We start from the raw sequence: 16196 nt of genomic DNA, 5'->3' as shown, positions 1-16196 counted from the left end.
CAATTGGGTTCTGTTTTCTGGCAGTGGCAGGGAAGGGATGGAAATCCCATGAGCGAATGGTCGGAGGCTATACAGTCTCACGAGGCATCGATGGCCTCTCTGCTGACCACGGTTAGCAGTGTGCATGGCCCCCGGAGGAGTTCCTGATCATCATCCACATAATCTGTTCCAGTGTCTTTGTTTTGAAATTCAGTGGGCCAAGAATGGGAGACACTTGGTATGTTCAAAGGTCAAATCACTTAAAATGCTTCAAGCTTGGCATCGAAACAGGGTTTTGACTTTCTTACGGGAGTTCCATGGTGCCCCTATATCCATCAGCAGGATTCCGTAAAAGAGCTTTCTCCCTTTTTAATATAAAGGGAGCTCCGTTGACTTAGGGGAACATTGAAATGTTTGAACCGCATCTACAATCCAAGAAAAAGGACGCTGGGCACTTCGGGGCAGCCATGCTTCTTCCTGGGCACAATTTTTATCAAGCTTTGGGGCATGATCTTAGTCCAAACAACCGCTGATCTTTCATGGAAGCTTTGTAGAAGGTGAACAAAAAGTAGATAGCTCAAGAGGCAAGACCTGACATTGTAGTCCCATCTCTGCTGTCAGAAGCATTTTGAGGACTTGGAAAGTGCTAGCTACGTATAAAATGTTTTACACGACATGGTCTTCCATTTACTTGCTACTCTTCCGAGAATGCTATTTCAGGGGTGGGCAAACTGTGGTCCTCCAGATGTCCATGGACTACAAGTCCCATGAGCTCCTGCCAGCAAATGGCAGGGGCTCATGGGACTTGTAGTTCATGGACATCTGGAGGGCCAAGTTGGCCCATCCCTGCCCTAGTTTGAATTTCTCTCCATTATGGGCAATTCCTGAGCTGAACCGAGCTCTTCAGGGGGGCAGTTTCATTTTTACAATTGCATTCCGATCACTCTTGCTGCACCTAATCAGTGCTTCTAGTCCATATGATTAGAAAGAAATGCTTAAAAGCCTAATAGTTTCAGAAAGACCTGCCCCCCTGCACCACCACCCAGGGTCGCACAATCTTTGGACAACTGTAGCGGTCAGCCCTGAGACAGGCAAGGAAGATTATCTGGACGGCAGTCCCTTGCAGCGACTAGCATGAAAACCAAAAATCAAGGGGCAACCATGAAACGGAAGTAGCTCTATGTGTCGACACGCAAAATGGGAAGGAACCTAAAAGAAGAGCACCATGAACGTGCCAAGATGTTCACTGAAGACTTCGGTGCTCTGAAACGTGGATAAAAGGTGGAATAGGATTAGGGTCCGTGGGACGTCCAGAGCTGGGCCTTCTTCCAGACACCGGACTGCACTGCCCGACGCTGCGGTTCACTGTTCAGAAGCGAGGAAGGACAAAGGAGGCAATCCAGAGACAGCTGAGTTGGAGACTACGGGGAAGTTGTCCAAAGGAGGTCCTCCCCTGCCGGCTTAAGGCATGAAGGCATCCCAGGACGGGAAGGCTACGGGAAGCCGGAAGGTAACAACTTGGGAGAAGCAGCAGGTACTCTCCAGCTGCAACATGCCCAGCTTCAGCAATAAGACCTCTCCCTCCCTGCTCTGCTCAACACCCGAAACGTTCCTTTCAGATGCTTGGCAGCTCTCTTCTCAAAAGCACGTGCTTTCTTTTGATGGTGAATCCTCAAATATCCCCTTCCTCTGCTCCTTACTTCGGGGACCCGATGGTCTTTGCAAAGGGAGGTCTGTAAAGCTAAAGAGGGACTGGGGACTTCGACCCGCATCCTCAGCAAACCACCCCGGAAGCCACCGTGGCTGGTCAGGGCAACACTGGAGCCGTTTGGCGGGAGCTTCTGCAGGCCAGCGCTGGGTCGGCGGGCAGGGTTCAAGCAGAGTTTAAACAAGCACAGATGGGAGGCTGGGGGCTGTTTGCTCCTCAGTGAAAACACCAGCCACACAAAGGCACAGAAGGCTGACGGGGGGCCTCTGCCTTCACCTCCAGACTGGTCCGCCTTTCGGGAGGGGACGCCGACTCTGGGTCCAATTGTAAGGGGACATCCTTGTGGACAGAACGAAAAAACAAAGCACCAGTGACAACCCCAGCACTGCCCAGCTCTCAGGCAACGGTTGCCAGTAGATTCGGAAACGTCTCCTCCTTCTGGGCCCTGATCCCCCAACAGTATTACACTTGAGGCCTTCCGAAAGCGGCATCTCATCAGATCCTGCCCGCGTCCATGTGAACGTTTTTGATCTCCAGCTCCAGTTGTCTGATCTGGATGTCCCGCTGCATCAGCGCGTCCCGCAACCTCCGGATTTCTTCCTGCTGCCTGTAGAACACCTGCAACAGCTGGAAAGCAGAGAGGGCCTCTGTCACTGGTGCTGGAATGTGCAACATCGGTAGCGGGCACGACTGAGCAGAATATAAAAGGCGGCCTGGCAGGGGGCATCGGAGGAGATGAGCATTTAGCATCGACAGAATAGAAACCTGTGATTTTAAAATCTCTCCTCCAGGGTCCTGATTGGCTCCACAGGAGACTTCCTGTTTTTTGAGCACACTTCCTCCCTGCTTGCCTCTAGATCAGCAGATGATCAGGAGAATGACTGCAGACAACAAGCTGGATAGTTACATCTCCTCTCTCTTTCTATCCATATTCACAAAGAAAACCATGTTATTTTTTAAGCAGCCTGGCGCCCCGCTTTCTCTACATATTGAAACTCGGCCAGCCATTAGGCTACCTCTTCCCCCCACGAACTTGAACTTGCTCAGTGCCTATCTGGAATTATAGAGAACTGTGGAAGAAAAGGGCAGGGGCAGGAGAACACGCCCCCAAATTTGGCCACACACACTGGTCTTGTTATAATGCACTATTGTGGTAGATAGGTGTTAGTGTCACGAGTAGTGATATATCATGTGAGGCTAGAACCTGGGATGACTGGATTTAATTCCCCCCCCCCCCCCGCCCCTCTGAAGCTTGTCAGGTAACTTTTTGGCCTCTTTGCAATCTATCAGCCTTGGGCTGGTGTGGCAATTTAAAGGAGGAGGAAAGAAACAGATCTTAAAAGTTGCTTCAGGTCCTTAGTAAGGGAGAAAAGCAGGCTATATATTTGTAACTTTTTTTAAAAATGTAACTTGTACAGAACCCTGTTTTTAAAAAAAATACTTGCTTAGGATATCATCCATCCACACATGGGCAGAGAGGTACTGGCCTAGTGATTACGAGCCATGTTCCCCCTTGAGCATGCCACAACATAACAGGAACACAGCATACCCAAAGGCCCCTGCCTGGCATGGATTTCTTGAATTTGAGTGCAAGAAGGGGTGGGGGAGGCAGAATGTGACGCCAGCCTCTCTGTGCAGGAGGCTGTGTTCTCATTGTGTCAGTAGCGGATTGTGTTATTTCCAGTGATCAGTAGATCTCACAGGACAGAATCCTAGAGTTGGAAGGGACCATACAAGCCATCAAGTCCAACTCGTGCTCAGCGCAGGATCAGCCTAAAGCAGTGGTCCCCAACCTTTTTCCGGCTGGGGACCGGCGGGGCAACTGCCCAGCCCGTGCAGCACGCATGTGCGGCCGCAGCCGCGCAGCACAATTCGCGGCCGAAATCGCGCATGCTTGGCACTTGCGGCCCGGGGAAGTTTTTTACTGCGGGGGCGCGGGGAGAGGGAATCACGGCCCGGCGCCCTGGCCTTTGTGGCCCGGCACCAGGCTGCAGACCGCAGGTTGGGGACCACTGGCCTAAAGCATCCAGGATAAGGATCTGTCCAGTTGCTGCTGAAAGACTGGGGGGAGCTCACCACCTCCTTAGATAGCTGATTCCACTGCTGAACTACTCTGAGAAGAATCCCCCCCCTTATACCTAGCTGGTATTGTTCAACATGTAGTTTAAACCCATTACTGTGGGTCCTATCCTCTGCTGCCAACGGGAACTTTTCCCTGTCCTCCTCTAAGTGACAACCTTTCAAATACTTAAGGAGAGCAACCATGTCTCCTCTCGCCCTCCTCTTCCCCAGGCTGAACATTCCCAAGTCCCTCAGCCTTTCCTCACAGTGCTTGGTCCCCAGGGCCCGGATCACCCTCGTTCTCTGCACCCTCTCAATTTTGTCCCTGTCCTTTTTTGAAGTGAGGCCTCCAGAACTGCACACAGGATTCCAGGTGTAGTTGGACAGACTATAACGTCTTGCATATTGGGGGCGATGCCTCTGTCGATACAGCCCAAGACTGCATTTGCCTTTTTTTACCGCTGCATTGCACTGCTCATATTTAGCTTACCTGTCCTGGTTCCCCACATTCCTTTTAGATGCCAAGCATTTGGCCTTCCATGGTGCTAAACTCAAAACTCCCAGCCTATTCCCAGCTTCAATGGGTCACCCTAAGGATGGAACTGGCTTTGCCACCGTACCTCATTTTCCGTTTTTGGCGGGGGACACTCAAATGCATCAAAGCCATTGGACAGCCCCATTCTCTTGTCTTCCGGGCCCCTCTCCTCTGCTCTCCGGCTCCCCCATTTCTCTCGGAGCCTGCTTGGCTTCTCAGTGGTTTCAGCCATCCTGCTCTGGTAGAGGGCCGGCTCTGTAGCTCCTGGGGAAGATTCCTCGGGATATGGTGGCAAAGAGTTTAAGATTACAGATCCAGGTCGCAGGGACATCATGACGGGGCCTGCAGGCAGGAGAAAAGAATGCTTCATGCAAAAATCCAGAAAACAACAGAAGCATCGAGACGCAACAGCACTTATTTATTTATTTATTTATACCCTGCTCTTCCCAGCATGTCGCCTCGGGGTGTCGTCCAATGTAAGTAAAAAAAAAAAAGGCAGTGACAGCCAAGCCAGCTAAGGACAGGAATACGTTCTTTTTTTTTTTTTACTTTCCAGGAATAAAGCCAGGATGTTTCGTATGTACAGCAGGTTTATGCTGCACTCCCCCTCTCCTCAAAATAAATAAAAACTGAGAGTTGATTAAAACATTTCTGGGCTCTGCAATCTGTCGAAATCATTCAAATGAAGCGCTCTCATTTACTGTACAGAATTCAGCTCCCATTTTATCCCCCAATGACCCTGAAAGGAAGAAACCAAGGGCTGCCAGAGAATGGAACAGTGCACTTGGAATCTGGATCTCTCAGTCTGGGTCTGAAACGTGACTCAATTCTGGACCCCAGGACTGCCTGCGCACTGTCTTCTGCTAGAGGGATGAAGAAATCCAGAGGGTCTCTTCCTTTGCTGTTCTTTCAGGTGTCCCAATTGCATTCCAGTCTCCGTGTGGGAGCTGCTTCTCATTGCCAGAGATGAAGATCTCATGGGAAGGATTCTTGCCATGGATCAGAGACTTGGAATGTTCATAAGTGGCTTTGTGGGAAGGAGGTGCGGGCAGGTGGCTCATGCTGGGTAACCTGCAGACTTTCTCAAATTGTCTGGAAGACTCACAGGTGGCATATAGAGCTGGGGTGGGGAGGTGGAGATCAGGTCCTGGAGGGCCTGTAAGACAGAGCTGTTCTGCCCGGCCTATGGCTGAAGCCAGGAATTGCATCATGAAGATGCTGGACTCCCTGCAGGAGAATCTACCTAGCTGCCCACAGATTAACATCATCCAACCCCTTCAAAGATCTGTAGCTATAAAACAGGTGGGTTTAATATAATTTTAAAACCTACTTAATTTATGTCAATTTCTTACATATGTATGTAAAACTTGTATTTTTATTAAGCAGAAGATGAGGAGGAGGAAGAAGAAAGGAGGAGGGTTGGTTTTTATACTCCACTTTTCACTGCCCAAAGGAGTCTCAAAGTGACTTACAATCACCTTCACTTCCTCCCCCCACTACAGGCACTCAGTGAGGTAGGTGGGGCTGAGAGAGCTCTGACAGAACTGCTCTGTGAAAACAGCTCTAACAGGACTGGGACTGGACTGGCCCAAGGGCACCTAGTTGACTGCATGTGGAGGAGTGAGGAATCAAATCTGGCTTGCCAGATTAGAAGTCACTGTTCTTAACTATTACACCACGCTGGCTCTCTGATGCTACTCACCCTGAGTCAACCGAGAAGGGCAGGACATAAGAATAAATTTATTATCATTATTTCTTGTATTCAGCTCCTGATATCTTCCTTTACCTGTTTTCAGTATCAAAAATGTGTTCACCTGGTGCCTTCAGCCACAGATATCTGCCCAGCACCAACTCTCCCTAGTTTTTAAGGGCCAAACCTGATTTTTAAAAACTTCCTTCTTGGGTACAGAGATTTTAAATCAATCACTGGAAGCTCCAGATATGAAACTCCCAGTGGGCTTCTTGCTTGGCCAAGAGGGCAGTGCTGCCCCCACCCCCAAATTTTATTCCATATGACACCACAGGGTTACACAGTAACAACCACTGCTGTGGTTGTATTACTGTGCAAGTTCTTGCATTGGTCTTTTCGGTTGCTATTGATGTCTTTATTGTTCCTATTAATTATGTGGGTTTGTATTATTTTGAGCACAAACTGAAAGCCACCTCAAGAGCCGGAGAATAGCAGCGTATAAATTCAGGGATGAAGAGCCTCCGTGTATACTCCAGCCAAACTGCAAAAAACTCTGTGCTTCTGAGCAGAGCGCTTGAGTTACTTTGGACTTATTGACTGAGCAGCCCACCCATTCGCAAGTTCTTCCCTCACCTCGGGTCCTAAAGACGTACACTTTGCTTTGTTACTCTTAAGCCGCTGACTTAAAGTGGGAAGGGTTTCCCGTGCTGTGCAGACTCTCATCCCCTATTTTCCCTCGGGATAAACAGGTTTGGCAGGTTTCACATTAATCTGAAACCTGCAAACCATGTTTGAGCAGAAATGGATAGGAGAAACTAAATGCACATAAATCCCAGGGGAAACAAAGCCTCTTAAAGTAATTTCAACTCACTAAAAAAACCCAAATTCCTAAGTTGGGTCCTGTGGTAAATCTATTCTAACGGAAGGGAATTTCTATCAGCCGAATGGGGTTTCCGTGCCTCAGATTTCAAGTTGCAACTGGAAATGATGCTAGTTTGGGGGGGGGGGGTGTCAGCGTGTCAGGAACACTATAAAAGATAAATAGGAGGTCAGCAGTGGGAAACTGCATTCAGGGAAAAGCCGCCCACAAACACACAGGATCCGAGCCGCCGTCTCCTGCCAGGCTCGCTGCTTAATGATCGGCAGCTTACAGGACGGGGTTGAGGAAGTGGCTTAGATGCTGCCTCTTCGGCGCAAAGCCTGACCTTTATTTACGCCGTTCAGCCATTCTTCTGCCGTCAGTGCTGGCTGGATGCCAGCTGTCAACGGGTAGATGTCTTCCTGGTACGATTCGGACTGCAAAGACACACCAACACGCACGGAGGACATCAGAGCAAGCCGCCACTTCAGGCAACCCCCCCCCACACACCCCCAAGCACAGTGGCTGCGGCAGCTCAACCGGCCTCTCCGCTCACCCGCCGAGGGACGATCATCGAAACGGGCTCGATCAAGCTCTTCACCGGAATCAGTTTGTAGAACCGGAAGATCTCGCAGGAGGAGACGTCCAGACCTCTCTTTGGCATGGCTCCTAAAGAACAGGGAGATGTCCTGACTGCGGGTCACAGGCTCACCGGCCAGCCCATGACTCAGAGCCCAGCTGCTGCTTCACTGCTGCAAAGGAGGGAATGCAGGATTCGTAGGCAAGCAGCAGAGGGACTGATCTCATCTGGGGATCCCCAGCCTGGCAGAACCTGTGGGCGTTTCTGAACTCTTGAGACAAACCAGAGGGCACCCTCCCAAAATGGCTGCCGTGGGAAGGAGGAGTGCAGCCAGTCATAAAATGGCTGCCACATAAGGCTGGGGCCAATCGCAAACTGTAGGGAGGTTCTCAGCCCAGCAATGTGCCTGTGGTGGAGGCAGCTGTTTTGGAAAGGGTGATCCCTGCAGATGATGTAGGAACGATTGGCTCTTGGCTTTGGGGGAGAAGGCCGCAAGTGCCGGGAAACCCACCCGCGGGTGTTATGGCACCCCCAGGCATCACGTTTGGGGAATGCTGGCTTAGTCCATCTCCCACCCCCCATTTCCCTCTGCCTTTTCCTGTTGCCTTTTTCCAGCCGCCGTTTCTCCTCTCTGTGGAATTTGGCTTCCTTCCCCTAAAACATTTCAATGTTCGTTTCCAATCCCAACGTGCACACACAGAGAGGGAGGAAGACTCCTCAGAGCGGTAATTTTTAAAAGGCACATCAAAACCCCAGTGCTGAGATGCTCTTCTCTGCTTGCCTGACGTCTCTCTCTGCCCTCTAAGTGCTACCGAAAAACAGCAAGGGGCAGGGCCCTCAGCCGTGTGGCACGGCCGCGACAAAACCCCACAAGGTGCAAAACAAGACCCAGGCTTGTTATCTGCCCCCGACCAGCTGCCTTGGCTGATCAGTCGCTCCCAGATGCCCATTCATCGCTTCCCGGGACGTGAAACTGCTCCCGAAACCATTTCCAGCTCACCGACTCCTTTCTGAGGTAAAGGGGACCGGTATTCCATCAGGTAATTGAGGTAGGGTTTCTCCAGACTTATCTCGTAGTAACGGATGTTTCCATCACCCTGGAGATAACGACAGAGACAAAAAGAAAGGGGGTTGGATGCCACGGTGCCTCTGACAAGCCGTGGAAAAGAATTTTGATGGTTCTGCGGTGCAAACTGTTGTTGCCGTGACAAAAAGGCGGCAGGGCCCTCTGTGCAAAAAGCAGCTGCAATAGAAAAAACATTATGTACGGTCAGAGTAGTTCAGCAGTGGAGTGGGCTGCCTAAGGAGGTGGTGAGCTCCCCCTCACTGGCGGTCTTCAAGCAGCGGCTGGGCAGATCCTTATCCTGGATGCTTCAGGCTGATCCTGCCCTGAGCAGGAGGCTCAAAGCAGCCCATCAGGGAGAGGAAGGCCCCTAGGTCTTCTTGTCCATCAACACCATAGAGAGGCAGAGAAAATCAGGGAGACGCAGTCCGGGATCACAGAGGCCAAAAGAATTTTTATTTAGCACAACTCTGTCGGAGCAGGAGTGACAAGAAGTCTGAGTAGCAGAACTCAGAATTTCGGCTTCAATGTCAAAAGTAGGCTTGTGCACCAGGGGACCGATCCGCACCGATTTGGCTTTGGCGACCATTACAGTCAATGGTGGCACTGATTTTAATGGGAAGGCCGGTGTTCCCGCCTTTTTACGGCCTGCGGGGGTGGGGGGTTCCCATTTTATCCAATGGGACAGAATAGAGAGATGGGGGCACCCTCTTTCGGAACCCCTGGACGTGGACCCCGTGGTCCAATCATTGTGGAATTCGGAGGGGGGTCACAGAAGAGCCTCCCAGAGCTACCCTAAAGGTTTGGAGGCTGGAACTGGCACCCGCACCCCCCTCCAGAAAAGTGGGAAATCCATTAATGGGATCTCCCATTAATGTCAATGGCGCCATGGACTTTAATGAGCACTGAAGCCGAATTGGTCTGGATTGGGCCCCTGGTGCACAAGCCTAGTCAACAGCTTCTCCTAACTGACCTGGATACCAATCCAAAAGGGGAGAAATTAAACCAGCAAGCAACCCTAAATGAAAAAAGCTTGAGAGGCAAAAAAAAAAAACATGAAGAGGAAAATCCAACCTGCTGTTTTTAAATGGATCCAAAACAGATTCTTGAAATAAACAGAACCTTGCAGAAAACAAGGGTAACCTACATTTCCTCCCTATTGTGAATCACAGAACAAGAAAAGTTTATAAAAGGATTGTGGGAGGATCCAAGGAATCCCTGAAGGAAGGTCACTGTATCTATTATGACCTCGTGCCAAGGACAAGAACTCACCTTGCCCAATAAATACAGGATGTGTGTGTCAGCGTCATAGAAAGGAAACAGGAGTCCTGAGGAGCCGTCCACGTCCTCTTCTACTAAAGGCACAGAAAGGTCAACCTGCAGAGGAGGGAGATGCAAAATAGCCACTTACAAGGTACTTCTACATTGAGAAGGCTGGGGGATAGCTGGTTACAAAGATGCACCTCAAGAAGGATTTGGGGGGGTCACCTGTGGGCAGGCAGGGCCAGGTTCTCAGTGCATTAGCAACCTTGTGCTTGGACTAGAGGTGGAAACCTGCATGGTTGAAGCTTCTTCTACCCTAAAAACAGCCCTCCACATGGAAAACCAGCACCCCCAGAGAGACACTGCTTTATAAAGAGAAACACTGTGTGGCAGTACATGCTAATAGCCATAAACATAATCAAATAATTCATTAACTTGTCAAAGTTTCTTCTTAATAGCAGAATTAACTTGAAGGCATAAAAAAGGGAGATGCCAGACACCATGTGGTGTAATATTGAACCGACCACTAGAGGGAGCCAAACACGTGCTCCAAAAAAAAAAGAAAAACAGGAATACACAAACAAGGACAATGAGAATTCAGAAACATCCTTTGTTTCTTCCTTCTCGGCAGAGAGAAAAATGTCCAGAGTCAAATGGTGCCATCTGAATAGCAACCGCTTCCAAGAAGGGGCAGCAACCACGTGACTCACCTGGTCCCATATTGCAATTTGCCTGTTATTCCACTTGGAGGTCCCTGTGGAGACCAGCTTCTTCATATTTCCCAGAAACAAGACTTTATTCACTCGGTGGGACTTGCTGCTGGCCTCCTGCAAGAAGACATGGGGCGTCAGTAACAGGGAACCCAGCAAGCTGCTTGTTCTTTCCCCTTTAAATTAAGCTAACTTGTGTAACATATTTTGCAATGTGATCCTAGGCAGAGTTACTCCAGCCTAAGCCCACAGAGATCAAAGAGCTTTGAGTCGAGTGATTTCTACACAGGACTGTTGCTGTATGTTTATTTATTTCAATATTTATACCCTGTTTTTCTCCCACGTGAGGACCCAAAGCAGCTTACACTGTTCAGCAGATGCGTTCTGGGAAAAACGGACACAGAGTTAACAAACGCTTTTGTGCTGCTCCTCCATTTTTGTCCTCATAGCAACCCTGTGAGGTAGATGAGGCCAAAAGTGGGTGACTGGCCCTGTCAAATTTTCACGGCTGAGTGGAGGTCGTGGTCCAGGTCCTGGTCTGACACTCTAAAGCAGCAGGGCCTGGTTAGGCCAACCAGGGATGCTTAATGGGCTGAGGGTACCTAGTGCCACATTCTTCCCTGATTAATTGTCTTCAGAGCTCAGAAATTATGTCTTTGCCAAGGGGCAACACACCCATGATGCACCAAAGCATGTGCTGCTCCTATATTCCCTTTACATTTGTGACAGTGCCAATGTGCCAGGAGTGTAAACACCCTGCTGTTTACAACCATGTAATGATACAACGGGGATGTTTGGTCCGACAGGCCTGGCAGAAGCAGCCTATGTTTGAGCATGTGAAAGCAGCAGGGGGATTGCTAGAAGGTGGTAGCCAGCCTAGGCTGAGTGGTTCTCCCCTCCCGTGCAGCTAAAAGAAGAGTTAGCATTCAAACCCCACTTTTCTCTACCCAAAGGAATATCAAAACCGGCTCACAATCACCTTCTCTTCCGCTGCCCACAACAGGCACCTTGCTGGCAGAGGCTCATGGGAACTGTAGTCCATGAACATTTGGAGGACCACAGGTTGACTGCCCCTGATCTAAAGAAATATCTCTGGAGTTAAGCTGCTTCCCAAAATGAAACTTTGTGGGACTTAAAGGTGCCACTGGACTCAGTCTGTGTTCCTGGAGCTCATGAACATTTAGAATTTGGCTTGTGATCTCAGATATATGAGCTTATGAATAGGAAAATATGCTCTTCGGTATTTGGGACTTTTCCTGACACCAAGGAATCACTCCTCTAACCATCTCAATGGGGATTGCGTTAGGCATGGACAACCCAGCAGAGGGAGCTCTTGCAGCTTTGACAGAGGAAGGGCGGAATGCTTTCACCCCTAGCCAATCACTGGCGAACCACCACAGCCGTCGTGAGTAACCAGGCAGACTCTAGTCCAGTCAGCCGTGAATGGAGAAGCCGGCAGAGTGATAAAATTTCACCCATGTCTCTGCAGAATTTTATTACTTATTTATTTCAGTGACTCCTCACCTTTCTCCCTCCTGGGGACCCAAAGTGGTTTTACACCCGTCTCCTCCCCTCCCATTTATCGTCACAACAACCCTGTGAGGTAGACTAGGCTTCGGAGGGTGCGACTGGCCCAATGTCACCCTGCCAGCTTCCATGGCAGAGTGGGGATTCGAACCGGGGTCTCTCAGTCTGACACCACTATAACCCATTAGCCTCACAGCTCCCCAAAAATCATTCCTGCCTGCCCAGCTTCAAGCTGGATATAAAGATGCCCATTAGGTACAGGCTGTAGGATCCAAAATGTTGTCCTGTCAAAACACCCAGGATGGCTGGTTGGCTGATGGATGGATGGCCACCATATTCCATGCACAGGACTTCCTCCTGGACTGAGCATGTGCTGGGTCTTGGACTCCTAGATTTCTCAGTGGGCCTGTGCAGGGATGTCCTAAAGCAGTGGTTTGGTATGGTGACCTGCAAGTCCAAGTTTATTCGGTCTGCTGACACATCCAAGGTTTCTTGGAGCCCTGAGCAAACCATGACCTTGGCGCCCCCCTAGCTCAGCATTCCATTTTCCACAGTGGGCAGCCAGATGTTTTCAAGAAACCAACAAACATTACACCAAGGCCACAGCCACGACACTATGAACCCCAAGCAAATAGCATTCCGACGTACACATCCTTGGAGTATGCAGGCTACATCCCAGCCTCCGACCGGCCTCTCCTTCTCCGTGAATCCTCCCTGAGTGCCTAAGTAACCGTCAGGAACACATCTGGCTGGCTCAGCACGTCTTATGCAGTGAAGCCAAAAATACCAACTCAAGTGTTGTGTCTGTAGACCTGCCGAGGACCGAGCTTAGGGTCCAAGGCAGGATCGCAGCTTACAATGGAAGTGACCAATGCACGGCTAGATCCTGTCTGGTGGAACTGACCAATCACGTGCACTGGTGGGAAGATCTATTGTTTGCTACTGTATATCAGGTGGGGTGTTTTTGGGGGGCTTCAGTTTGGTTCAGTTCAGTTGCTTCCTGTAACATGCTGGGGTCCTAATAAAGGGCTCAGATCACCAACAGTGTCCACCTCTGAACCCACGGATTGAACATAAAGTGTGACACGGATGATACTGTTTCCACGGTCAGGTCATGGTTTTGAATTGACAAAAGAGAGCCCCCTGACCCACTTTCAGAGGCTTCACGACTCACTTTTGGATCCTGACCGACAGGTTGGGAAGCAGCGCTCTAAAGCAGTCTCTATCCTCCCCCCCCCAGTGGAGAAGAGAGCTCATCAGCACCCGTTGTTCCCAAACCAGAAAGCCACCCTGCACCCCACTGCATGCCTGTTCTGCCCCCACCTCCGGAAGAGGATCTTTTGCAGGTCTCACCCAAACAGTGCCACGAAACAAACTCCCAGCAGCACACAGCACAAACAACAGCCTGGCCACCTGCAGTACCTTGCATCTGGCAAACCTAACCATGCTGGAAAGCGTTTGTTTAAAATAAATAAATAAGTCAGGACAAACAGGGAAGGGTTTTTCCTTTTTTCTTCTCTGAAGTGGCTTTGTTTACACTGCGTTTGCAAGGTTTATGCAGCTGGGGACAAAAAGGGAGACGATCTTGCACAACAGACTTGGCACGTTGATGGAAAACTGCCATGGAGAGGCAGGCGTGGATGCCAACTTGGGCTCTGGGCTGCAGAAGAATTTGGACGTGAGACGCGTCCTGTAGATGTAAGATGCTTTAATTTACCGGGGGGGGGGAGGGGATACTCACAAACAAAATGCACAACAGTCCAAGGGGGGATCCCTTCAGCCATTTTTTTGGGGGGGGATCCCCCCCCAAAAAAATGGCTGAAGGGATCCCCCCTTGGACTGTTGTGCATTTTGTTTGCGAGTATCCTCCCCCCCCCCCCCCCGGTAAATAAAAGCTCCATAAAAGAGGCTAAGAATTCTTACCCCCGCCTCTAAATTGCCACTGCAGGGAAGCTGGGGAGGGACCCCATTAAGTAAGACCAATTTTACGGCACCTTCACACACTACAGGATGATACATTCAGGTGGGTTTGTCTGAAGCAGCAGACCAAAGTCGGAGTCCAGTGGCACCTTTGAGACCAATACAGTTTGATTCTGGGGAGAAGCTTTCATGTGCAAGCATACTTATCTGATGTTTCGTGCCTGCACACAAAAGCTTAAACCCAGAATTAAACTTTGTTGGCCTTAAAGGGGCCACTGGAATTTAACTCTGTTGCACAGCACTAAAGACAGCTCCTGTCCACAGTTGAAGAAGAAGAAGAAGAAGAAGAAGAGTTGGTTCTTATATGCCACTTTTCCCTACCCAGAGGCTCAAAGCAGCTTACAGTCGCCTTCCCATTCCTCTCCCCACAACAGACACCCTGTGGGGTGGGTGAAGCTGAGAGAGCCCTGATATCACTGGTCAGTCAGAACAGTTTTATCAGTGCCGTGGCGAGCCCAAGGCCACCCAGCTGGTTGCATGTGGGGGAGCGCAGAATTGAACCCAGCTTGCCAGATTAGAAGTCTGTACTCCTAACCACTACACCAAACTGGCTCTCCGCACTCCTAACCACTACACCAAACAGGCAAGTTGATGCACTGTGGAAAGAAAATGGCTTCTAAAGCATCAAATGTAGATTCTCACTGAACAGGGCCAGCGCCAGGATTTTGGCAGCCCCCCAGCTGTGGGACCTGCAAGGATTTTTAGGCAGAGAACCCTTCTTTCAGCTACTCGACAATTTTTCCTGTCCTGGCTAAACAGATTGCAAATCTGTTAATTTTAAACAATATTGGTGTTGATGGCTTTAATGGCAGCTTTATTAAAAATGGAATTCACATCTTTCTTGAGTCTTCTTGGTTGTGGTATTGAAACTTTTGGGAGATTTGTCCATTTTCTCAGTCAGTGTCTTTGACCAGCAGGAGAAGATGTCTGTGTTTACTGTGGCCTTCCCCCAGTAAATCAGTATTGGCCGACCCTGGTTGTGTATGCGTGTATGCTTGTATGTCTATATGTTTAAATATTTTATAGCTACTGTTTACATGCTGTTCTAGATGTTTTCATGCTTTGATAGCCGTCTTAGGGACCATACTTGGGTGGTCGAATTACCCAATAAATGTTTAACAGATTGCAAAAAATATATAAACCATTACTCCCACCCATTCAGGAAACCCTTCCAGGACCTTCGAGAAACCCCAGGGTTTCATGAAACCCTGGCTTAAACCATGAAAGTGTTGTTAGTCTCTAAGGTGCAAAAAAAAAAAAAAAAAAACGAATAAGAAGGGGACGACAGAGAATGAGGTGGCCGGATGGAGTCACTGAAGCAGTAGGTGCAAACTTAAATGGACTCCGGGGAATGGTAGAGGACAGGCGGGCCTGGAGGATCATTGTCCATGGGGTCACGATGGGTCAGACACGACTTTGCACCTAACAACAACAACAACAAGGTGCAAACATACTCAAATCTAACTGTCCCTTGCTCCAGAATGAAGCAATCTTACAGCCCCTGGTTTACCTGGCTGGTATCCCATCAATGTGGGCTTGCTCTGGCGGTTCCTGAGTCACAGCCCTGTCTCTGGCTTCAGAAAGAAGATGCACCCTCCCCCCTTCCCAGCCACAACACACACAGAAGAGAACTGCATTTTGTCATCTGGGGATGCAAGACAGCAAGGTCTCTGTGGGTACTGATTGAGCCTCTCCCGTACCTGTACAAGGGTTCCCGCACGAGGATCGATGATGCGTATCTTCCTGTCCCTGCAGGCCGTGGCCAGGAGGCTCCCGTCTGTGTTGAACGACATGGAGAGGATCACGTCCGTGTGGAAGCTGATTGTCTTCACTGGGGCTTCAATGACAGGCTCTTTGGTGTTGAGGTTCCAGATCATGATCTGAGGGAGGGAAGGATGCACACTCATCAGGCCGTGCGCATAAGAAGCGGCACAGTGGCCAGCAGTGCCTGGCGGCATGCTTCTTTCCCCCGGCACTGTCTGTTCCCACCCGGAAATGGAGCGGCCAGCATGCAGGGCAGAGTGGGAGCAGTGCCCTGAGGTGAGCCGCTGTTACTGAATGGCAAGGAGAGGGGCAGGGAAAGGGAGATGAGCAGACGTCTGTTTTGAAACAAAGCAGAGCAAGACATCTGCACTGAAGGCGCTCACATTTTGCCCAAGCAGAATCTGAATTCTGCAACCTAAACAAATCAGAGAACAAAAACACTGAGCCATACTTCTTTGTCTTCAGGGACGTTTCTGT

At 49.8% G+C, this 16196-nt stretch overlaps 1 protein-coding gene across 3 annotated transcripts in view; it reads right to left on the bottom strand.

The window, feature by feature from the left end:
• Nucleotides 1-521: 521 nt before the first annotated feature.
• The window catches only part of CORO2A (coronin 2A), a 74386-nt gene continuing 58711 nt past the window's right edge, over nt 522-16196 (bottom strand). For all 3 annotated transcript variants that reach the window (XM_077345488.1, XM_077345486.1, XM_077345487.1), the window contains 8 exons: nt 15656-15835; nt 10449-10565; nt 9748-9852; nt 8413-8509; nt 7389-7501; nt 7179-7269; nt 4369-4625; nt 522-2314 (listed from right to left, as the gene is read on the bottom strand). In XM_077345488.1, coding sequence (XP_077201603.1) covers nt 2183-2314; nt 4369-4625; nt 7179-7269; nt 7389-7501; nt 8413-8509; nt 9748-9852; nt 10449-10565; nt 15656-15835 — 1092 coding nt within the window. In that variant the 3' untranslated portion in view covers nt 522-2182. The remainder of the gene's footprint in view (nt 2315-4368; nt 4626-7178; nt 7270-7388; nt 7502-8412; nt 8510-9747; nt 9853-10448; nt 10566-15655; nt 15836-16196) is intronic.

Source organism: Paroedura picta, chromosome 7, assembly GCF_049243985.1.
Source record: "Paroedura picta isolate Pp20150507F chromosome 7, Ppicta_v3.0, whole genome shotgun sequence".
NCBI classification, from domain to species: Eukaryota; Metazoa; Chordata; class Lepidosauria; order Squamata; family Gekkonidae; genus Paroedura; species Paroedura picta.
The sequence above is the reverse complement of the archived record's forward strand: the minus strand, read 5'-3'. Positions and strand labels throughout refer to the sequence as shown.